General features: G+C 40.9%; 2 protein-coding genes across 2 annotated transcripts; both read left to right on the top strand.

Moving 5' to 3' along the window:
- Nucleotides 1-8,889: 8,889 nt before the first annotated feature.
- On the top strand, nt 8,890-15,610 carry csrp1a (cysteine and glycine-rich protein 1a). Its single transcript, XM_061075150.1, has 6 exons — nt 8,890-9,088; nt 11,286-11,420; nt 11,687-11,855; nt 11,948-12,074; nt 12,152-12,248; nt 15,246-15,610. The coding sequence occupies exons 2-6, from the start codon at nt 11,312-11,314 to the stop codon at nt 15,320-15,322; spliced, it is 579 nt and encodes a 192-aa protein (XP_060931133.1). The 5' UTR covers nt 8,890-9,088; nt 11,286-11,311; the 3' UTR covers nt 15,323-15,610.
- A 1,353-nt stretch (nt 15,611-16,963) lies between these two features.
- phlda3 (pleckstrin homology-like domain, family A, member 3) lies at nt 16,964-19,418 on the top strand. The gene is made up of 2 exons (XM_061075199.1): nt 16,964-17,602; nt 18,804-19,418. The coding sequence occupies exon 1, from the start codon at nt 17,203-17,205 to the stop codon at nt 17,599-17,601; it is 399 nt and encodes a 132-aa protein (XP_060931182.1). The 5' UTR covers nt 16,964-17,202; the 3' UTR covers nt 17,602; nt 18,804-19,418.
- Nucleotides 19,419-24,749: the final 5,331 nt, after the last annotated feature.

Here is a 24,749-nt window from a genome sequence, read left to right as displayed (position 1 = left end):
GAAATAAAGGAGGAATCAACATGTGCAAACTAAACCCTACGCTGACGTCCTTTACCAGCTGATATATGGAGTAACACTAAACAGTCCACATCCAACCTCTATTTATTACACCTATCATTATTATTTTTGTATATATATTTTCTTTATATTACTTATATTAATAATAACACGTTTTTTTTAAAGAGTGCCTTTCACAGTACTCAAAGACACATTACCAGTGTTAAAATTAACATAAAGATCTTAATACTAAAAACACAGCACACAAGATACAACATTATATTATAGGAATAATCTACTTTGATTTCCCGGACCTAATGCACTTTTTTTTTGTTTTTCTGCTTTTCACTTCCTCCCCTGCAGAATCTCTTCTTTTTCTGTCTCCATTTCCCTGTCAGGTTCCTCTTCTCATATTTCAGCTGAGCTTGCTTACAGTTTGACAAACTGACATCAGGGACAGTGGCTGCTGAATATTTAATGAAGTCAACAGTACCAGAACCCCAAGAATATGTATGTAATGCTTTTTATGATTAAGACGTACAATCAGCAGCTTTAATTCTTGTTTATAAGGTTATTACTGATAGCCAGGACGTGTGTTTCTCTTACTGTGAGTGAGAGAGGCTCATCGCAGTCTTGATCTTGAGGTTAAGTGCCGCCTCAGAGCTCTCTAGCTGATCATGTATTGATCAGACCTCGACCGGCCGCGCTAACACTTGACTTTGGCTGAGAAGAGAGAATCATAAATAATGGAAAATGCGCCTATAGTTAAACGGCAGGACGCAAATAAATACATCACCTGATCAGCCAGCCATGACAAATTGATAAATGCTATTAGTACACAGTACATTACCCAGAGAGCATAAGGCCTCCCCCCACATACACAGGACACATGGTGCACAACCCCCCACTGTCTTCCCCCCACTAACACGATCATACAGTACAATCTGCCCATGATACTTTATTAATATTGACAAATACTCACATCAATGCCGGGGTCTTGCTCCAGTTTTTCCAGCTCCCAGAAGTTTTGGATTGAAATGTGTGAAAATGAAGCAGGACTAACAATCAAAAGTCAAATACAAACACAAAAACACACTGAGATGATCTGTTGCTTTGACTCAGTGGCTCAATGAAACGGGAAGTGACTCATAACAGATGGATTATGGGTAGGAGTGTGCAAGCGGCTGCAGCGTGTGTGTGTGTGTGTGTGTTGTGGGGAGGGGTTTAATGTCATAGCTAATCTTCTGATGTCCCCCTAAGGCCTGTCCACCCCCATGAGACACAGACCCTGACGAGCGCTGTTTTGACAATGGGACACTTGTGTTACTGTCATCCCATGGGGCATCTGGAGGGGCAGGGTGAGGGGCCGAGGGAGGGGTACGTGTTGCCCGTCTGGAACACGGGACCTCAGATGTGTAGCATCGCTACGATGGGGAAAACAAACACACACACACAAGGAGAGGTAGTGATCAACAACAGGCCGATTCAGCTGAGAGGAAGTCACCAGTTCTCTGTTCGTATCAAAGTAGAAAATGCAATTTCAGAATAACTTGGTGTTGGATTTCTGGCTCCTATAAAAGCTGAAGTGAAAATAAATCGCAGGCTTGAATTTGTATGAAGAGGTTCATGTGACTTGATAAGAAACAAGCAGATTGGTTGGTCAGCTCAGGCTTAAATTTATGGTCAGAAGTGTGTCCCCTCCCCCCAGTGAAACGAAATCTACACAAAATATCTTGAAGGCTACAAAAACCTTTGAAATGTGCAAATTATATCTGTGTGCACTTAAGTTTTTCGATAATTTCTTCTGCTGCAAAACTTCATTACACATCCAGAAAATTGAATTAGTGAGAAATCCCTCCTGTCTGTTTGCTTGCTGGGTAGTTGTAATCAGGATTATGCTAAATCTACTAAACTGATCTCCATGAAAAATGGGTGGGGCATGACCCCGGGAAGAACTAATTCAATTTAGGTGCAGATCCAGATTTTTTTTCCACTTCCTTTTACATTGTGAGATTGGCAAGGGAATAAATCATGGATCTTGATGAATAAAATCAGGCACAACTAGAGAACCGATATCTATGAGTGTGTGCAATGTGGTGCAGCTTGATTAAATTTAAGGGCAAGGTTTGGCCTTGATGGACATGTAATCAGTATGTATGTAAATCAGGAACAAATGAGACTTCTGTTATTCATTCAGACAGCCTCTCTCCGATTAACCTTAATCAGCTGACCTCAATAATCTCATCCTATAAACCCAAAACCTGTATTTTAGACCCAATTCCTACATAGTTACTTCAAGAAACCCTGCCCTTAATAAATAGTACTTTACTGAATACCGTCAATCTATCGTTATCATCAGGATTAAGCCCTTTCTCAAAACACCCACTCTGGACCTGGAGGTTTTAACCAACAACAGACCGGTATCTAACCTCCCCTTCCGTCTAAAATCTATGAGACAGTTGTAGCCGCTGTGTGACTATCTCCAGAAAAATGATGTCTATGAAGACTATCAGTCAGGGTTACAGGTCATAACAGCACGGAGACAGTCTTTGCAAAAGTCACAAATGACCTTCTCATAACTTCAGACCAAGACTTTGTCTCTGTCCTTATCCTGTTAGGTCTTAGTGCAGCATCATCACATCGTATAACAGAGATTGAGAACAGTTAATTGGCAATAAAAGGAACCACCCTAAGCTGGTTCAAATCCTTTTTATCATATCGATTCCAATTTGTGCAAATTAATGGTGGGTCATCTGTATGACCAAAGTTAATCACAGGGTTCCTCAAGATTCTGTGCTCGGCCCAATTTTATTCACCTTATTGAGAATATGGGACGATATGTTGAATATTCCTTTTACGTTTGAAGGACTTCTGCACAATTTAGGTAAACAACTACCAGTTGATGTTAGCTGGTGTTAGTGGCCACAAGAAGATGTTAGGGACATCATCAGGTGTTTTGGGCTTGTGATCAATGTTACAGGTCTTATGCTGCTATAGGCCAAGAATGTCTCCAGCAAATGGCTCCTGGACTGAATTTTGTGTTTAGGCAAAGAATGAATACCTTGCATCTATTTTCCACCAGTTACTGTATACTTGTCTGGGTCACAGCTGCAGGCCCTCAGTCTTCATCTGATCATTGTTGATGTTTTAGTCTTTAAATGGGTAAACAGTGAAAAAAATAAATATTATATTTAAGTAAATAGCACGAATAAATGTTGTGAAAATATGTGGTTGATATTTCAATATAATTGAAAGAAATTGTAATAGAAAAAAAAGGGAAAAGGGTTAGGGTAAAACTAAAAGAGGGGGACATTGGAGGAATATTCTGCTAACATTGACTTGAACCATACTGCCCAGCTCTAAGCAGAAGGAATGTGTTGACGGTCCTTTAAAAAGTACCATTTACAAACTTTAACTGCCTCAGGCAAAGTGTCTAGAGCTCCTCTGCTTTTACAATACCTGTACTGACAAGTTAAACCGGCTTAGATCAATAGGAGCTTGAGTTCACACCCAGCCGCAATAACAGCAGCGACAGCAGCAAACACTGGAGACGTGGAGAGGAGATCTTCACAGGTAAGCAACAGTCACTGTACCTGCTGCTTCTTGTATCTTTATTTATGACTGAAAAGAAAACCAAAATGTAATGACATTATAATCATGTATCTTACTATTACTCTGATGTAGACGTTTTTCTGCTGAATAATCTGCTGAATAATCAGCAGGGAATGAAAGTCTGTGTCACTATATATATATATATATATATATATATTTCTAAATATTTGAGGAATATGCATTTGAAAAAATACATTTGAAAAGTTTACAGCTTTAGGGGGAACAGCATGTCTATATATTCAACAACAAGGTTTAGCTAGAATATTTTTCCTTTTTCAAAAATTCAAAAGCAAAGTACCGTAGACAGAAGAAGCAACATTTTGGGGCTGATAGTCAAATTCAAATTGTTCAGAAGTTAAGGAGCATTTCTAAGTGCTAGATGAAGGCAGCTGGACTTTGTTTGAGGTTATTTTCCCCTCTGCTCCGAAAGGCTTCTTTAATTAAGGAAGAGTTGACAAGCCTCTTTTTTCCCCCTTGCCCAAGGGTTAAGACAAGCTGCAGTGCAGTACACCTCTTAAACATCAGCCCTTCATTCTGACATGTTAGTAGACTTGTTCATTCACAGGACTGTCACAGCATTCACCATCAATCCTGTCCCTTACCTATCGTTTACATACACAGAAATATGGAGGAAGCTAAGGACCTTTCAACGAGGACCAAAGGCAGGATATGCTTCTTTAATCTAATGTTTTCTAAAATTGTCTTTTTTCATTTGTGAATCCAGAATACTTCAAACTTTTTATGTTCCGTGTCCTTGTTTTGCTCTTTTTTTGGTTCAGTCTCTAAATGGAGAACAGTGTCAGACCCAAAACATGCTGGGCAGCTATTTTGCCACGAACTTCTTCACAGTAACAAAGATTTAAAAAGTCTATTTCTGTATGTTGACATCAGAAAAGACAAACAGGAGCAAGACAAAGATTTTGTCACTTTCTACAAGAGCGACAACATCCAGTGGGCATCGCCACTTCAGTGCAAACTTCAAGGTAAAGTCACTCTTGAGGTAAATCATCATCACTGGTTAAAAGCAGGGATTTTTGCTAAAATAATTAATAATGTGGGTGTGTCCACAGGGGATGTGGCGACAGGAATTGGAGTCAGCCGTCACATGATGTCGACAGTGATCTACAAGCTTATAAGTGGATTCCATATAAACTTAGGTTAGACACAACTCACAACAACAGCAGTGACTGACACAATAGGTAACTAATATACCAGGTTAGGATTACCAGTCCCTGGTGGTGCAGTGGTTAGCACAGTTGTCATACAGTGAGAGGGTTCAGGGGTCTTTCTGTGTAGTTTGCATGTTCTCTCCATGTCCACCTGGGATTTCTCCTGCCTCCTCCCGGTCCATAGACCTGCAGGTTGGGGTGATATTGTAGCTAATTTGCAGGGGTCAAATAAACATATTTCAGAACTTATTCGTCTTACTTATTAACCTCCTCATTCATCTTTACAGGTCATGCAGCCATCACGAAACTCTTCGAAGGTGAGAGCGATCACCAAATACCCTCAGTTTCCCGTGAACTGCTCGACAGGGACATGTTCACCATCGCCGGCCGGATGATCGGCCATTCCTTCTTGCACCACGGCCCAAGTTTCCCAGGACTCAGCACAGCCATTATGCACACTCTCTTCGAAGGCTATCTGGAGACGACTCCTGTGACAATACGAGACTGCCCTGACCTCGACATCCGTGACGCAGTCAAAATGGTGAGAACGTGTCACAGGATAAACACCATATCCTTTACAAGACTCTGTATTAAAAACTGCACTCAGTTTCATGAACATATTTCCAATTGGGTTTTATTCCAGCTTGAAGGAGATGCTGAATTAAAAGAATCTGACTCCGTCCATCAGCTCTGCCGCTCGTGGAACCTGCCAGCACCAAATGCCACCAACAGGAAACAGCTGTCTCAGAAGATTCTCTTTCATACTGTAAATGTTAAAAGTTATTTTTACATTTTCCCTGCTTTAGCTTCTCAACCCTCATGCTAAACACACTGAAGGCTCCGTCATTAAATAACATTATTACACTGCCACCTGATGTTAAAGAATATTCCAAAGAGCATTTCTCATGTTCTAATAGAGACAATCATTTTAAATTCTCTTTAGAATTGGTCAGAGCCACTTTTCTACTGACAGACATCTGTCATTCATAGTCATTTATACAGTACCGAGGTAGTCAATGCAAAGGCCATTTGTAACGAGCACTTACTCATTTATATACAGCTACTTTTTGGCATCATTATGTGAGCTACACGAGAACATATTTAACTGTGCTTATAGAGATTGTGCAGAGAATCAAAACATCACTTCATTATCTCACATACAGATGATTTGCCAGTTAATTATTTTTGTGCTGTGTTATCTTTTCTCCTCTGCTGCAGGTTATTGAACGAACAAGGCCTCAAATCACTCAGTTCCGAAAAGGTTTAAAGGAGACCGGACTGTGGCTGCTGCTCATTCACAGAAGAGATGCAATCCCAATCTTGTTTCCGCGAGAATCAGAGGCAGAACTCAATCCTCAGGTACTGAAGAGTAAACTAACACTAATACAATATAAACATAAATTGATTTTCGTACTATAGTTCTTACAAAAATTACATTTATTGTGGGGAAAGGAAATCGGTGGAAGAGTTAAAATCATTATGGTGACAAATATTGCCACTTATGTTCCTAAAGATGTACGCAATATATGTATAATACGCCTTTACACATACCTCAGTATGTATTGCACTCCTTAAATAGTGTTGGACTCATGATTCACATATATAATGCAGCACATCCAGAGATATTGTCTCTTTTATACTGCGTATCCTATCCTCCATTTCCCACAATGCAACCTGTTTCCAATTCAGTCAGAGATTCTGGTTAATATTTTTCTGTTTTAAACTTCAAGTGATGTAACGTATGGATTTAATTAAGTGTTTTTAATTTTGTGGAGCTCACTTTACAGGCACAAAGATTACAAATCTCCACATATGCAATAATACTCCCCAAGACCTGTAAACACACTGCTGTGTAAAATTCGCTTCTAAATTAAAGTGCAACAGTATTTTTGGCTTAAACTTGCTTTGCCTTAATATAAAATTGAAGCTATTGTTAAAAACAACAATAACTGAGTACAGATTCTTATTTTGCCTCTGTAAAAGTATCAAATATTAAGGAGATGATATTATTTTGAATACAGCTGGAGTTACATGTGGTTTCAGATGATCTTGGATTGCATCATATGGCCTTCATCTGTAACGGTCGTCTTTGAGAGCTTCAGAGAAGATGATGTTGACGAGTCCGACATCATGGATGTACATCGAGTGACTCTCTACTTGAAAACATTTATTGAAAATGGTACGTTTGACTGTTCCTACTGTGATTTCTTTAACCTCTGTAGCACGACGTCTGTTCAGCAGATTGTTTGCTGTCTGACCAGCTTCATTTTTTTTTTTTCCCACATAGTGTCTCCAGTTGAGTTAAAGAGCCTCATAAAGTTCTGGATAGGGTGGGAGTTGCCCACCGCAGAGATGAAGGTGGAAGTGGTAGAGGCCACACTTCCTACCGCCTCCACGTGTTTTGAGAAGCTGAGGCTGCCGAGGCATTACACAACATACCAAACCTTTCGTCAAGATTTGTGTGCGTGCATATCCACCAGTTACAGTGGTTTTGGCTGTCCCTGATTTTAAATAATGATCTTATAAGTGTGTGTGGACTGAATGTTTGGAAACTGTGGGTGAGTGTGTGACTATTAAAATATTTATAATAAACAAATCAACATTCTTTCTCATCGCATCTCTTTATTTTCAGTTTAAAAAGGTATATGAGGTCAATTTATAGGGAAATTACCGTGATGCCCCCTAGTGAGTCCACTGTTATGTTGGCTATGACTTTCTTGTTTAGTTACATTATTGATGAGCTATAGGGCTGCAACTACTAGCCATAATAAATTAATCATTTTTTGGTCTAGATTCTTCATTCTTTTGTTTTTAAGGTGTCCAACCAACCCAAACCAATAGTTTAAGAAATGTTTTTAATAAGCAATAATGCTGATATTTGATTAAGTCATATTTATACAAAAAACGCTAAAATATCGTCCAAGAAAGCAATTCGTCCTAAAAAGTCATCTTGTGCTCTGAATATCCCATTTTCTATTTTTTCACAAAACAATTAATTTGGAAAATAATCTGGAGATTTTATAGTATGTTGGCCCTATACCCATAATAACCACATGATGGCAGCAGATATCAGTTTCTCTGTATTCTGAAGCATTTCCACAGTCAATATGTATGAATGCCTTCTCATCCATTAAACATATGCAAGTGGCTTTTAATGGTCACTTAAGTGTGTGGTGATAAAGTCCAAAGGCGGGAATTACTTTGACACTGAATCCTATTTACTATGCAAGCAGAGAGCAGATTTACCATTTACCACAGACGTAGAGAAGAGCCACCGTCTTCCACCAAATTTCATGGAAATCAGCAAACAACTAGCAAACAAACTGATGAAAATATAATAGGCAGAGGTAATAATCGGGTCATTTAAGCTAAAGCTCAAGATAAATATTTAGTGCAGCATTTATCTTATCTGCAGTATTTCTTACTAATCTAGTGCCTCACAGTACCATAGTAACAGTCCTTATGTCAGGTCGGGACGTCACACAATGCAGGTATGTTAATTATCAGCAGCAGGTAATGACAAGTTGCTTTACCATAAAGTCACCCAACTTAAAAACAATGTTGCTTTTCAAACCTAACCTTAACATCTGTCTTGACAGATCCAAGAATGAATTTCAGTCCACTGTGAACCTGTGGCAGGTCAGAGGAGGTCAGCTGAGAAGGGCTTTCATATGAGACCCAGCACGTGTGAGAGAAACCCTACGAATCTGGTGTGATTGATCAGATCTCAAATACTCGATGCATCTTTGGTGCGTTCACACTTTTGCAAAAGTTCACTTCCTCTACTATATGTGAGGTGACTCAAATCTTTCCTGCAGCTCTGACGTCATCACTTATGCATACTTCCTTATAAAGTTCAGTCTGCTACCAAGGACAAAAAGTTATAGTGGACTGTATTTTCTTTATATGGTTTGTCTTTATAACTTGTTATAGCTCCAGTTCTTTGCAGGCATAAAATATTAATTGAATGCAAGTTTTTCAAACAGAGTTCCCTCCCCATTAAAGCTCTCTCGCACTCACTCACATGCACACACACGCCCCTTTTGCTCAACCCAAAACTACTTTGCAGACTGGAGCAACAAGTACAGAAGCTCCACCCTTTCAGCACGTCTGGAACAATGAGGAGAGGCACATAGCTTAAATCGAATAACAAGGACAAGGTCATACTATTGGACACCTTCACTCTTGCCGACTACAACTCCTCAACCCACTTCTGCAGGCTGTTTCCTGAACACACTCTGGTGCTGCATTAACGCCTCTCAGACCAAGGAATCGAACCTGTCCATCCTCACTCAGCGACAGAGCAGCACGTAAGTCATGTCACTTATTATTTCCTGTTTTTTGTTTGCTTCCTCTTCATTTCCTAATCTTTCTGGCTATGCATGATGGGAAAAATTAATCTCTGGTGCAAGTCAGGCCAGAGGAGACGTCTTTGTTTGAAGAACTAGGATGTGTATCCCACTAGTTTGGCTTGTTAATTTAACACAATGCAAAACCTAATACAGTATAAGAAGATCTTTACTCTCTCTGGTTAAGGCGACAAAGTGTAGCAACTGAAAGATCATACAAATGTCACAGGCAGTCACAAACTTCATGAGTAGACTTCAGAATTTTTACTAAGGTTTATACTCCTTACCGCCATTGTTTTATTAGAGCATTCCTGCACAACTTGTCTGTATCTCCACATGCCTCAACTTGTCGAGCCACCATGAGCAAATAAGAATATTGCGCAAATAACTGAGATATGATTGTGACATTCAAAACCCATAAACCTCATCTTCCTCAAAAACGTTTTAGATCAATCTTTCAAGGGACACTACTCTCTATCTTTATGTGCATTTGCCCATGTGGTCAGGTCAGTGAGAGGGTGATATGACGAGTTATCAGTTATCTGTCAGAGCAGCACGTAAAAATCTAAATACATAACACCCCTTTTTTCCCTCAGAGGAAATGCTGTAATATTCTGGTGTTTATCTCACCTTTCTTTCTCATGGAGCTTCGATTTAACTTCCACATCATGACTCAGCTCTTTTCCAAGCTTTAACCTTCTTCACCTGCTCCTCATTCGATTGTCTTGCCTCCAAAGTTGCTGTAAAATAACAAAAACGTTCAAACATGACTCGATTTACCACGTTAAAGCTCTGAAATCATACGTTTCAAATCTTGAACAAAAACAGTCCTGACATTTCTGCCTTTATCAAAGGAAATCAGTCTGGTTTTCAGGACTGAAGATTAGACAAACTGCCAGTCTGTACATTCAGTGTTTTGAAAAGGCGTCTGTGTGGCTGTTGATATGAATTATCTCTGGTCTAGTAGGTAGGAATTGTGCAAGATAATTCAATACATGATACAATACATGGCGCTTCATGCACAATTACACACATTTTTTAAATTAATGAATCACCTGGGATTAAATTCACCCACATCCCAGAAAACAATCTGGAAGAAGCTGCAGTGTCTCTCTCTCTCTCTCTCTCTCTCTCTCTCTCTCTCTCTCTCTCTCTCTCTCTCTCTCTCTCTCTCTCTCTCTCTCTCTCTCTCTCTCTCTCTCTCTCTCTCTCTCTCTCTCTCTCTCTCTCTCTCTCTCTCTCTCTCTCTCTCTCTCTCTCTCTCTCTCTCTCTCTCTCTCTCTCTCTCTCTCTCTCTCTCTCTCTCTCTCTCTCTCTCTCTCTCTCTCTCTCTCTCTCTCTCTCTCTCTCTCTCTCTCTCTCTCTCTCTCTCTCTCATATTCACATCAAGCAGCTGTCTGGTTGCAGCAGCTAAGAGGTGTGGTGTTTAATTTTCGGGTGAGGCATTTACTTTAGAAGACAGAAAGACAGGCATTATGATTCTCAGACAGTTTCTCTGGTGATTCACTGATCAGTTACCGCATTGTTTGCTCCGACTCGCAAGAAGAAAATCATAAAAAACAGGAAGTGTGTCCAAGAGCCATAGGAAATGGCATAACTCTTAATCTGAATGGAGAGCTAAACTCTGCCTTCTGACCACAGAAAAAAGATGAACCAGGTTGAGCTGCAGCGGTTGTTTCCTGCTGAGTAAAACAAGAGAACCAGTAAATACTTTTAAATAGTCTGCATTTATCAGCACTCAAAGCGCTTTTTCAGCATAATTTTAGCTGAAGCATCTTCAAAGTTTTTCCCTATATTCACCATCTAAATCAGATCGGCTCCAATTGCTGAAACATAGATAAAATTGATAAACCCAACAGTCCCCTTACGAAAATCACTAGATCTGGATTATTTATTTGGATCACTCAAGTTTGAACAATATCCCACAATTCTGTGCACAGCATGAAGTGTATAAAAAGATGTAATGGGTTCTTTCTTTAAAGCATTCTGCATCATTCAGCTAAGTTTCACTGTAATTCGGTCTCTGACTTTTTTCATAATCGTGCATAAAAAATATCCAACACTGATAAAAACATAACCATCCTGGCAGAGGTAATAACTATTCTTATTCCAGGTGTGTGTGTTTCATTGTTTGTGTGTACCTGTATTTATGTTGCAGACATTAATCACATTACATCAGTTAAGATGTCATACGGAGGAGGGGACAAGTGCGACGGCTGTAAAAAGACGGTTTACTCCGCAGAGGAGGTGCGCAGTGAAGGACGGAGATTCCACAAGACATGCTTCGTATGCTGTGAGAAACCTTTTTGTTGCTTGCTGTGATTGTCAATGTGCAAACCATCAAACTTCATAAATTCTTAGAAGATGTATACATCAGTAGAGAGAGCAATATAAGAGATATAAGCAATATAAAAAATTTGGTTATATGGTACCATGCATAAGTAATTAAAGTTGACTCTCAAATGCTATACTACTTAGTAAGCAGGAGCGTGTTTAAAATCACAAATGTGCTCAGAACTATCTGTATAAAAATATATGGATGTACATGTGTCTGTGTAGCCGTGTGTCACAAAAGCTTGGACAGCACGACTGTTGCTTCTCATAATGATGACCTCTTCTGCAAGTCGTGCTATGGCAAGCAGTTCGGGCCAAAAGGCTACGGTTATGGTGTGGGAGCAGGAGTCCTCAGCATGGACAAGGCAGAGTCTTATGGTCCAACACATGAAGAGTAAGTGTAACAAACACACACACACACACACACACACCCACCTCTGTCTTTTAAGGGTCTTCATATACATTTTTGATTTCATTCTCCATCAGACCTCGTCCTCGCTCTACCAACAGCCCAAAGCCATCCCAGCAAGCCTCGAGGTATGGAGGGTCAGAAAAGTGCGCTCGCTGCGGCAAGTCAGTCTATGCCAATGAGAAAGTGATTGCAGCTGGGAGTGTAAGAATCAACACACACACACACACACACATACAAAAACGTGCCCCTTTTGAAATGGATGTTCTATTTATTGACAGTCGTGGCATAAGAATGGCTGTTTCAGCTGCGCCTCGTGTGGGAAGGGCCTCGAGTCGACCACGTTAAATGACAAGGACGGACAAATCTACTGCAAAGGTAAAACTTCACCGTCTTCACCTCACATACCAAGAATGACTTAAAGATGACATGGTATCGTGACAGAGACGCTGCGTGTCCTGTACCGAACCAGCGTTCTTCACCACACGTCTTCAGATCCGATTGTTGTTATGGATCAATGTCTGTCTGCCACAACAAACAAAAGACCCAAGTCTGCAACTGTGGTTCCATATCAATCTAAACTGGAATAAAATGTTTGAAGAGGTCATTGTAAGGACTGATGTCGATATTAGGGAGTCCAAAATATCCGATACTGATACATATAGAGATAGAGATAAAGATAGAAAGATAGATTGATTTGAACCATAAACTTGAATGGAAACTATAACGGGATACAGCAGAGTGCAAACCTTCGGAAAGACCCAACACTGACCTTGTGAAACCATGTATACGATAGATATGGATTTCTATTTAACAAACATGTTGAAAAATGCCCTCTCTTGCTATATCTAAGAAAGTGGAAATAAAATCTTGATCTGCCCCTTGATCAGGATACACATGGAAATGTAATGTGTCATGTCCTCGTCCATGTTCCTTAGGTCATGTCCCACCCCCCCACGAAATGTCATCAGTTAAGTAGTTTACACGCGATCCTGCAAACTAACAGATGCAAATGAAAGCGTAATCTCATTTGCAGAGGTCTCACTATTGACAAAAAGAAAACAAATACAACCAAATATTCTGACTTAAATAAAATAGAAAATACAACAAACTTAACGCAAAATGTAAACATAAATACCTCTCTATCTTTTCTACAATGTGTATTCGGTATATGTCCGCGAAAGCCTCAAATCAGCGAATATCAAGAGCCAAGCGATGACTCTGTCGGGCTCTAGTCATTTCATCGGGTCAGTTTTCTTACTTTGGTTTTATTATTGAAAAAAACAAACAAGAAAAGGCTGGTTGTAATACACACAATGCAACAGCAGAGGGCGTACTAGCACTCCAGTCCAGTCCAGGGATGACTAATTACGGCTCCACAGTTTGCTACACTCCTGTAACACCTGTCCTTTTGAATATTTACCATTTCACAGGGTTCTTTCATTTCATGTCACACCAGGCCTACTTTGCAACATTTGAACCTTTATACATAAATTAAGGATATCACATTGCTGGGTTGGATTCTTCCTTGTTTCAATCAGTCCAAATATTTGCCAATAATATCCTCAACTGCATTCAGAATTAGTAACCCCAGCTCTAAAGACATGTCGTCTGTTATTATGGTGACCTGGATCTCACTGTATCTCATGAGTGTTTGTGCAGCACAAAGATTCAAAAGTTGACACGCACACACACGCACTCACTCACGCACTCTTGCAATAGGATTAATGCAAACATCGCGCATCCATGCTTAGGACTGAACCTTCATTTCACTTCTACTCACCTGTCAATCTGGTAATTGTGCAGTTGTGACATCATCGGGGACATGACCTGCGAAACCGCTCAAAGGTTATTCCCACGTCACCAGGACCACGAATTCCATGTATCACCATGTAGTGGCTCCATTCTCTAACTTTTCTCCTGTACTGACTTCCTGTTTGCATTTTCTCCAACTCTTTGAACATCACCTCCTTCCTTGAATCAAACCCTTCAAACCATCTTCATCCATTTACCTGTCATCTCAACCAATAGCTTGACCTAGAACTCGTTTCCCTTTAGCTTTCCCTTTTCGACGTGATTTCGTCTCAGTCCAATCACCTATACACCCACCCCTACCACCTGCAGACGTTTCACAGACACTTTTTATGCCTTTTTTTTTTCAAATATCTTTACAACTCACGACTCCGTGTGTTGGTGTTTCAATTCTTTCCGCTCGACTCCTGCTGTCAAACTCCCGTCGCCATGTTGTGGAAGATCGTTAACATTCAATCAACTGCAGCCCTGCAGGTGCGTTATCCACCACAGTGCTTTCATATCAATCCGCCAAGGTAAACTGGCACTTGTTGAGATGGTTTACGCCCCCAAAACACAACCATTTTTATAGATCAAAGTAAAACCATGGTAAGCTTTTTTTTTCGCTCGTTGAATTAGCAAACGTAGATTAAGGACGCGCCATAAACGCACATGCGCAAAGCACACTAGATAATGATCTTAGGTCCATAAAATAGATCCCCTTGAGTCTTGCAATCAAAAACTAAGAACACAAAGGTTGGGCCAGTTTAGTTGCAATTCATAGGAGCATTTCACTTAACTATTTTACAAGGTCCAGGTACATCACTGTATTTTTTTCTATTTCTATTATTTATTTCTATCTATTGTATTTGAATCCATTGTATTATTCAGATTCATATTTTTATTGCTCTATTTATTTACATATTTTAATCTATATTTGAATATCTTTCTCTCTCACTTTTTTCACTCTTTGTGGTCTCTTATATTTTGCATGTTTACTGTTTTAAACCCTAATTTCTGATTTGAATTGTTTTATTTAAATTCTTTCTCCTTGCTGTTTTTCTTATGTCCTTGTGCAGCAGTTTGAATCCACCTCTGTGTGTGAAACATGCTTTATCAGTCAAACTAGTCAGACCTGGACTAATAGAGCTGACCTGGAGCATGGATCAGCTAAGCAGCTGCCATAGAGCCTCTGAGCCACCAATATAACTTTGTTGATATTGGTCATAATTCAAATATATAAAACAACACTGACCAATATTTACATGTTTAAAATGGATAAAATGAGCCAATCCTCGTGCACACAAACAAGGATCCACGTGCACAGACCACATGTATGCGTTGTGTTTTCCTGTGGACACATCTTTGCCTCAGCTTGTTCGAATTTGCACCGACTTGTGACTTTGTATCCAATTGCACACAACATGTTTTTTCGTCTTCATCACACTCACTAATCACTGTAAGTGTATACATTTGGATTGGGGAGTGTCCTGCTTACAGCCCTCAAAAGGCTTGTTCCAACACTTTACTTTACTTGTTTTTTTTGTTTTTTTTATTATTTCATCTTACCTCTCTGTGTTCCAGGATGCTATGGAAAAGAATTTGGTCCCAAGGGATATGGATATGGAGGTGGCGCCGGGGCACTGACCAACACTCAGTAGAGGCCGCTGGGATCTCCACCAGGCTGACTGGTTTCCAGAGAACTATACTACTGTCTTCTTCCTGCAGGGGGAATACTACTGCCAATATACTTGCACCTGACTAACATATGATTGACTTTAATGCTGCATTATAAACCTACAGATAAAAATGTAACACCACTGGAGTAAAGTTTAAAGATAATGATATTTTTTGCTGTTACAATGACGCCACATTTAATATTGAGTTACATAGCTATTGACAATTTATTGCTGATTTGTACTCTCTGCTCTAAGTGAATTTGATCTTCTTATTGGTGGACTGTTTTACTTTCTGCAAATAAAATCTCTTGCACAAAATTATGAAATGTGTGCCTTTGTGTATGTTAGAAGCAGTGGTGTAGAGTAGTTTGAAGGGTGAGGCTTGTGTGATTACGTTTTCAAAAACGACACGTGCTCATTGTTTCCATTCCTCACATAACATCACCTTGACACATCACATCATAGGTGGGTCCAACACCTTGTAGTTTCACTCCGACCACGGAGCTGATCTTCCACATTAGAGCAGATGTGAATTATGATGTGCCAGGATATCATTCTTCACATTCATGGATGTGAAGGATGACAAACTGACTTTAAATGTCATCATTAAGCTTTCACTTGACACAGTGCAGTAAACCTAAAAGGGTTTGAAAGTAAGTTATCAAGAAGTAACCAGTTTCTCTGCTTTATTTTTACCTTTCTTCATATCAAGTTTCAGACATGTCCACCAGCATTTCAGGTTGTGTAGGCCATTATTTATATATATATATATATAACCTATAGAACTGGAAATGCCTCCCTCCAGCAATAAGTATTTGGCTGAACTATTCAAACTGTTTCCACACATAACAGCAAGTAATTATCTGATTAGTCATCAAACTTCCATCCCTGGCCAATGAAAGCACTTCTTCCCGGCACTTTGTTTCTCTCTCAAACACTCAAACATAACAAACATCTGGCTTCTACCAGCCTTCTACTCATGTCCCAGCTCTGAGAGAGAAACAGCAGAATACAACTTGCAAACAATGTAAACGGGAACTGTTCAATTTATTTCTTTAAGATTATTAAGCTTTTTAAGGCCTTGTGAAATGTAAATTGTGGTTAGGTTAAAATCCGTGATATGGGGTAAATTAAACTGTCCAATGAATGAGTGAAGATGAAGATAAAGAGATGTTTTGAGGTTTAGGTTAAGGCTAGGGTAAGTGGTAGGGTTAGGCAAGTGGGTAAGTAAACAAAATTTAAGTTAATGCAATGTCCTTTGGCTGGTGCTTGTGTGTGTGGCAAACCTGTATTTATGTTCATAAACATCAACACGCACGTCTCTCTACACTCAAATGCATAAAGCATTCTGTAACCCCCCAATCTTAACCATAACAACTATGCCTTACCCTAAAACCAAATTTTAACCCTCAAAAAAGCCTTTGAAATTGTGAGGATCAGCCAAAATGTCCTCAACAAAATCCCATAACTATACAAAGATGTGCACACTATCACACCCACCTACACGCCCACTCACTCTCACACACACACACACACACATAGAGGGGAGTGTCAGCACGGATCTCGTCGTGCCGGCACCGGGAGGGGGCGGTAGTGGGCTCCAGTGGAGGGGGAGAAGGTCGCTTGAGGAGCCGGGCATGTTCAAACATATCCAGGCAGACCAGCCTCCAGGCTCCTCGGGTCTTGGGTTGTCTTGGGTTGGACTTATTCACAGAGATTATGTGAGAGTAGTCTGCTGCCATCACCAAAGCTGTGCTGTCCTTCTTCCCTAAGGAACACGTATCACTGATCCTATACGAGATGTATGTGTGACTGATCCATCCTGACGCTGAGACTCTGGCACTTGGCTCCCCGGCGTGGCCATGTCTCTCCCGGCCAAGGTGATGAGGGACGGGCAGCTGGAGAAGCGCAGCAGCGGGCTCCTCCAGCTGTGGAAGAGGAAGCGCTGCGTGCTCACCGAGGACGGGCTTCGGGTGCACAGCTGCGGGGGGGGCGGCAGCTCCAAGGCCAAGGAGCTCCGCTTCGAGCGCATGGTGACGGTGGACTGCGTGGAGCACAAGCGCGGGCTGGTGTACTTCACCGTGGTGATGGCCGCGGGGAAGGAGGTCGACTTCCGGTGTCCGCAGGACGGCACGGCGTGGAACGCGGAGATCGCGCTGGCCCTGGTGCGCCACAAGAACCTGGAGGCGGTGCAGACCTGCAGGGACAGACACCTGTCCCCGGGACACCTGGGCAGCGCCGGGGAGGACGAGGAGCTCTGAGGTAAACCCATTCACCTTGTTCGATTGAGACTTTACAAAATTAAAGAGCACCCCAACAATCCCCAGAAAGCAAAGGTGGAGAGAGAAACTTCTCATGGGGAGTTACCTCTAGCAGAGTGGCTGGTCATGTGCCTCGACAGGTTGGACTGAGCAGATAACAATGGGAAAGAGAGAAGATGTGGGGTGAAATGAAGAGTGAGAAAAGAGAGATAGACCTGGAACAGTACTCAAGGGAAGGAAGTGAATGTAGCCCATAGATCTGATAAGGCTCCTCTGTGTATTTACTGTATTTATGCATATTATGATATTACTTCTGGAGTTGGGCATACAGAGTGTATCACACCCTCCACCTGCCGGGATATCTCCGTACCAGCTCTTTGAGATTGTCAGTAAAACCCATGTCAGAGGAATCACTCCTCAACACCTTTTCTTTCAAGTCTCAACCATTTGCCATCAAAGACCTCGGAAACCCAAACAGTGCAGGAGTGGTAATCTGCCAGCTTTGTGGTTGCAGGGGTGCTAATAGCCGAAACAAGCCGGAGCTGTGATTGGATGGAGTGAAAACATCCAGTCTCCGGGGGTGGCACATGACCCAGAGAGCTCAGGCCTCAGGTTTCACTGCTAAAGGTTATTTACAAGCGGCACTTGAGTGTTTACATGTTCGACTGTTGAGTCAAAGTCACGTCAGTGTTTCCAGTGCTGTGGTCCTTTGCCATTATCGCACCACAGTGTTCTTAAGACGCAAACTCACTCTAACTTGAGGACATAATTACAATGCAATGTGAGCCTCCGAAATAACATCTGCCGGCCTCTCCCTCACCAGGCAGCCAAGTATTTTTAAACTACACACACACACACACACCCACACACACAATCTTATAGGCTACATCTCTCGTATGTAACTGGCAAGTAAGTCAGTGGCATCACATGACAACAGTGTTATTTGTTGAAACTGGTCAGTGAAATCTCAAATGTTGATGAACGGCGCGTGTAAGTCTGAACTATGAGCTCACCGTCCAGGAATCCACAGCAATGCTTCCTTAAGAGAGCTGCAGTAGTCAAGTGCCCAAATTAACTTGGTGGCCGTGGTAACAGCGTGATATAACTCAACAACAAATGCACTTTGTAGGAGGCCGTCATCGGCATCAGTGCACAATAATAATAATAATCTAACAACATCAAATCTTCTTCTCTTTGTCCAGCCTTCCTGTTCTCCTTGGTGTGGACCAGTCGGAGCGGAGATGGGTGGAAGACTCCAGATCCATCGGCATGATTCTGTGGCGCACGGCATGATGGGACGTACTGTGCAGCCGTCAGTGAATATGGATTAACGGAGCAAAAACGAGACTTGTAGATACTCTTCTTGTATTCCCAGGCCATGAGTTTACTCACACTCAAACCAAGCATAGGAAACTGAAATACTGTCAGCATGGATGTGGGTTTTTTTCTGTCGAGCCCATTGCTTGAGGTCAATGTGGCGATCGCTGCATAGGGAAAAGAAAAAGATGGCGTTATCTGGACAGACACTGTTTACACCTGTGCCTTGACATCTCAAATCTTTCGTCTTCTATCTTTGGGCCATTTTCCCGCGGTGGTTTCTGCCGAAGCAGGAGTCACTTTGTTTATTCAGTCTTACTTTTAATGGAAACACTTTGGCCTTGAAAAGTTTTTATATAGACTGAACGGATCTGCATGTTTTTCTGAAGTTGAACATGAAGATTTTAGCTCATGTTTGTTGCACATTGTATTCTATATATTTGCAAAAACCATGCACAGTGTTACATGTAAAAAAACACAAAAAGATCAAATAAATCTTTGCAGTTATCCCAAAGAGCTGATATTTCTCTTGAATTTGTATTTTTTGTTGACTGCCTTAGTTCTCTACAGCCGAGCGTATCATGTCTCTTAGAGCAAAACAGCTGCAGTTTATTTTAGGTTCAGAACATTAATTGCTAAGCTCATCTGTTTCCAGTTGTAGCGTAACCTTGCTGTTATAGCCTCTGGAAACTACACACACACAAACACCCACACACAAACAGTGGACAGGACTAATGAGTAGGTCTGTGAGCCTGAGGCACGTGTGCTCCAACATCCATCCACACACCCCTACAGGAGCTTATTTTTACACCCAGCATGCAATTCTGCAACATCTGTGCATCAGCAGACACTCGTTAGTGAGGAGTAGCGTATATTGTTCATTCGGGCCTGCGTGTGAGTCAAGACAAGAATATAAGAGCCAGTGTACGAGCTGTGTGCAGCAGTGGAGCTCAGCGCAGGTCAGGGATAAAGGGCCGATTGTGTGGCGACTTCTCTCGTTGCTGTGGAAAAAACCCTGAGCTGGCCACACCCAGTGAGTCAGCCACGGACCAGGAGCGCTGCAGGGAGCAGAGACACCCCGTGATGGATCAATGTACCCAACCGTCTGTATGTGTGCGTGTGTAGGTAGGTGCAAATACACGGGATACTGCATGTGAGGGAGACCCGTGAAGAAGCGTTGCATGCACACAGCTGTGGTTACCAGGGTTTGGGTGCTCACACTCCTCAGTGGAATGTCCTGTCTAAACATCATAACCTCTGTCCAGGGTTTCTGGTTTTCTTAGAAGATAAACACAGAACCTGACCTGCAATTTTTTCATAAAGCACAGGCCGGTCCAGGGTTGAATGTTTGGACTTGTTTTTAAACTGATACCACTGCAAATAGCACAATTCCCTTATTAGTTTATCAGTGTTTGTAGAAAGAAAAAAAGCGGGTGCATTCTTCTTTGACCAGGACTCAAGATAACTCTTCAAGGGCTTCAGCAAATTGAGTTGCTGTTTCAGCGTTGCACCACTAGAGGCCTGTCTATCCCCTGTAAAGTGGAGAGAAGTGTGTGAGGTGGAGCTTTTTTTCAGTTATCTTGGAATATAATGTTTTCATGAGTATGTGGATGTCGTTTTTTTCTGTACACACTTATATAATTTAGCCTTTCCATACTTAACAGGCACCTGAAATACTGAATAACTGAAATATTTGCTTTCTTTCAGGAAATTTCTTGGAATTTGTGTTTTTTCTTTTTTTTTATGTGTAACATTCACACAACTTGTTCTTATTAATAAGACATGTATTAATAAACCTTGACCTAGAAATCTGAAAACTTGAAAAACTCACCCAAAGTTAAAGTTATACAAGATATATAAGCAACAAAATAAGAACACTCTTCTGGGCCTATGCATTAAAATAAAGTTCTTATGATAAAGTCATATGAATTAAAAATTATCCAATTTCTTTTTGTCGTTGAAAATAAACCACATTATAAAAACACTGTTGTGATGTGTTGCAGATAAAATTACATACAGGTCAACACAAAAGGTGACATCTGTATTATGTTTTTTTATACATCATGGAACAATGCTATGAAAGCAGGTGGGAAAACACTCGATGATAGGTAGAACACATGATAAAGAAACAAGTAACAGCAGGTTCCAAACCTGTGTTTAACATTTTGGTGGTGAGGTTCCCTTTCATTGTTTGGGTTACTGACAACATCTTCATATTTCACGTTGTCTGTCAAGAAGTTTTGTCTGTTTACCCAAAGTTTTCCCAGGAGCATCCCTGTAAGCATGTCTAGTATTTTGAACCGCCCCTCGAGATTTAGGTGTGGGTAAACAAGAGTCTACAGTCACGCTAGCAACTTGAGAATGTCAGCCTGCTAACTTGTTTAAATGATCATGTTTACATGCTGATGTTTAGTGGGTATGCTATTGGAGAATTAGCAACTAACACAAAGTGTTTGTTAAGTGGAATTCTGACCCGAATCTGGCGCCAGACGAAAAGTCAAGTGGACATCAGAGTTATTTGGATGAAACTGTTGTGAACCAATAATGTCTCTTCAAAATTTTAAGGCAATAATAATAACAACTTTAATTATAGAGCAATTTTCAAAATCTAAGTTACAAAGTGCTCTCAAGGAATTCGCAAACAATTAAAAGAACTCTAAAAGACAAACATTTATTTTAATGAATTCTTAAAAATGAAATAGAATTAAAATTCAGGTAAAATTAGGGAAGGCTCTCCGATAAAAGTCTGTATAAAACAAGGGATTTCAGAGAGATCAGTGACTCAGCTGACCTGACCAGAGTTTTGAAACCCTCACAGCAAACGTTCTGTCCCCTTTACTTTTTAATCTACTATTTGGAACACACAGAAGCCCTCTGCCTGAGGATCTCTATGTACATGACGGCCCGTACAAAACTAAAAAGGACTGATACGTAGCTTGGAGAAAAGCCATGGGGAGCTTTAGAAGTTATCAGTCACATCTATTCTAAAACATACAGGGAGCCAGTGTAAAGACGCTAGAACAGAAGTGATGTGGTCGTGTTTTCTGTACAGCTGGACGGGGGCTCGGACGGGGGCTCATCACGCCATCTTAATGAAAATGTCCTGGATCTGCCTGTTTATCAAGATCTGATTTTAAAATTGAATTGGTTCTTCCTTGGAACATCTCACACCTCTGCACAGAATTTGATGGAAATACGTTTGGTCGTTTTTTGCGTAAATCCTGCTAAATACCACCCTAACCCTAACCATTTTGATTGATCTTTACTTCCCTTCTCAGGCCGTCTTTTAGCAGCATGGAGGAACCCACTCCTGCCTGTGGTTCATCATCTGCTTTACCTTCATCCCCCTGTGCTGTGTGTGCAAGGCCAAAAGCTTCGGGCTTTACAATGGATCTGCAAGAGACTAATGGAAGAAGTAAGATTAGACAGTAAGAGAAATGGGCTGGACTAAGAATAGCCTCCACTAACAAAAGAGAACAAGGGAGCGAGACAAAGGGAGGTGCAGTTATATAGAGGGACCCCAAACTCTGTTCATCTCACTTCTGTCCATCCTTCCTCTGCTGCTGCTGCTGCTGCTTCTGCTGCATCTCTCTCCTGCGTCTGACACTGGTAAGGTCCCTTCATGGTCTCAGACATTTTCAGGTATGTTCTTCCTTCTGCATAGATTTTGTTTAGAAGCTTAACGACTGACAGTTTGAATAGATAGAAATTGATCTGGTACAACCATAGATTTGTTGAATATTTGTGGATTTTAATCAATCTCTTCTTTTTATCTAATGGTTTGGGATGAATGTACAGTATATATACAGGAAACACTGACAAAGATGTATAGAGATATACATGTTATATTCTAAGTAGCATGATTTCACTGTTCCAAAACCATAAATGCACAAACCAGAACACTCCGATCAACAGTAAAAATTTAAAGTATCTGGTTGAAATCTGTTGCCGAAGCAGCTCTGTTCAAACCGAAGGCTGACGTGAACTTTCCAAAGCACCTTTGGGTTTTAGTTTTTTATTGCCATGCCTAGTTGGTTGCACCACAGAGGCTCATAAGCATCCACAAGTTACTGGCGGTAAATCCCTGATCCCGACTGGGCACCCCAGAGCAAAAATCACCCTCCACAGCTGTCTATCAGTTGTCCCCTGCTCTATTTGGGGAGGCAGGCCACTCTAAATTCCTCTCCACTAGATAATCCTGAGGAGAAAGATGGGGATGAGGGATGGCTATCAGTCTGGAATTTACCTAATCCGCTGGGGGCATATTTTAACCCCATCGAGGGCCACGTCATTCACAACTCGCTAAATGAGAGGTAGGTGCAGAGAGAGCGAGGGTGAAATGAGGTGAGAGAAGGGGTGAGGGCTGTTAATTGCTTGTTGATTTGATAAGAGTGAATGAATGGAGGAAGAGGAGGGTAAGATGGGGTGATGACAAAAGTGAAAACAATTGAAAGATCTAAAATACGGTTAAATAGAATGTGACCCTTTGACCTGTGTCACACTTTTTATGATAATCAAATTTTTTTAAACGTAATCCAGTGAAACTTCAGTCCACGGTCAGGGAGGTCTGAGTAAAGCAGAAGTCCAGTGACATCCATTTGCTTTGCACCTCCAGGAAGGAGATTGAGCTTTCATCTGCGCTTGTTTGGTAGTTTGCAGGATTACGAGTTACATGAGATGTTATGGGGTGGGGGCATGATCCCAGCAAGAATCCATAAAATTTTGGAGTGAATCCAGATCAGGGGGCAAACCCACATTTCATTTTCTTGAACACAACAACATATTGGAGTGTGTTTTAACATTATTATTGATTTCTTAGAGAATAATTCATGGATCTTGAAATCCTGTGGTCAGTGCAGATCTAGTGAATTTGGTTTAATAGTTAAAGTCTCAGCTGAGGCAACTCAAATCCATTATAATGATTATACCAAACACTCGCATTGATTTCAGGAGTCTTAGACCAGTGATTTTAAATCTTTCTTATCCTATTTTATATCAGTTGTAATTCTTCAACCCTGTGCACAAATACTCATCCTCAAATATATCCACAGTTTTAAACTAAATCCATTACTTTTAGGTAACTATTTGAACTGTTCATCCATCATTTTCCTCCTTTTCACAGTTTATTCATTGACATTCATTTTGTCACTGTATTTCAACCATTTATCCTTCATTTTTCCTACTATACAATCTTTTCACATGCCCCAAAACAACTCCAGAAGTTACCTGATTGAAACAAAACCTTCTTCAAAGTAATTGTACAGCAAACTTCTAATTCTTTAGCATTATTCAGAATTAAGACACAGGGATTCTTCTTTTGTAAGTGTTGAAAATTGCAAGCCACATGTGTCACAGAGAGAGTAAACCAGCAGGATTGTAGGAGTCAATGTGAGAAGTTCCCCACGATTGACCTGCTGACAGTTTACATTATCCTGAAACTGACGCCACATTCTGGGAGCGTGCTCAGAGAGAAGTGCAGAGAGATGACCCAACGCTCCTAAAAGCTGATAAACAAACACGGACAACTGTTCAGTGTGTGTTTGTGTCTAATCTCTCCTGTGTCTCCTCCAGTGAGATCTCATCAGCACGATGCCTGAGCATGTGTGAGTGATCCGCCTTCTTATTATAGACCATTTACTCATTCCCACATAAAGAGGCACATGAAAACAAAACACTTTGACTGTTTTTGTCTCTAAACTCTGCTCTTTCCTCCTTCTCCATTCTTCTTAAACAGACAAGAGGTAAGTCCCATCTACCACTGGCTATCATAACATTCTCTTATTTCCAAAAATGTTTTACAAAAGCAATTTAAACAAGTCTCTACCACCTTT

The sequence above is a fragment of the Limanda limanda genome, chromosome 7, assembly GCF_963576545.1.
Source record: "Limanda limanda chromosome 7, fLimLim1.1, whole genome shotgun sequence".
Classification (NCBI taxonomy): Eukaryota; Metazoa; Chordata; class Actinopteri; order Pleuronectiformes; family Pleuronectidae; genus Limanda; species Limanda limanda.
The sequence above is the reverse complement of the archived record's forward strand: the minus strand, read 5'-3'. Positions and strand labels throughout refer to the sequence as shown.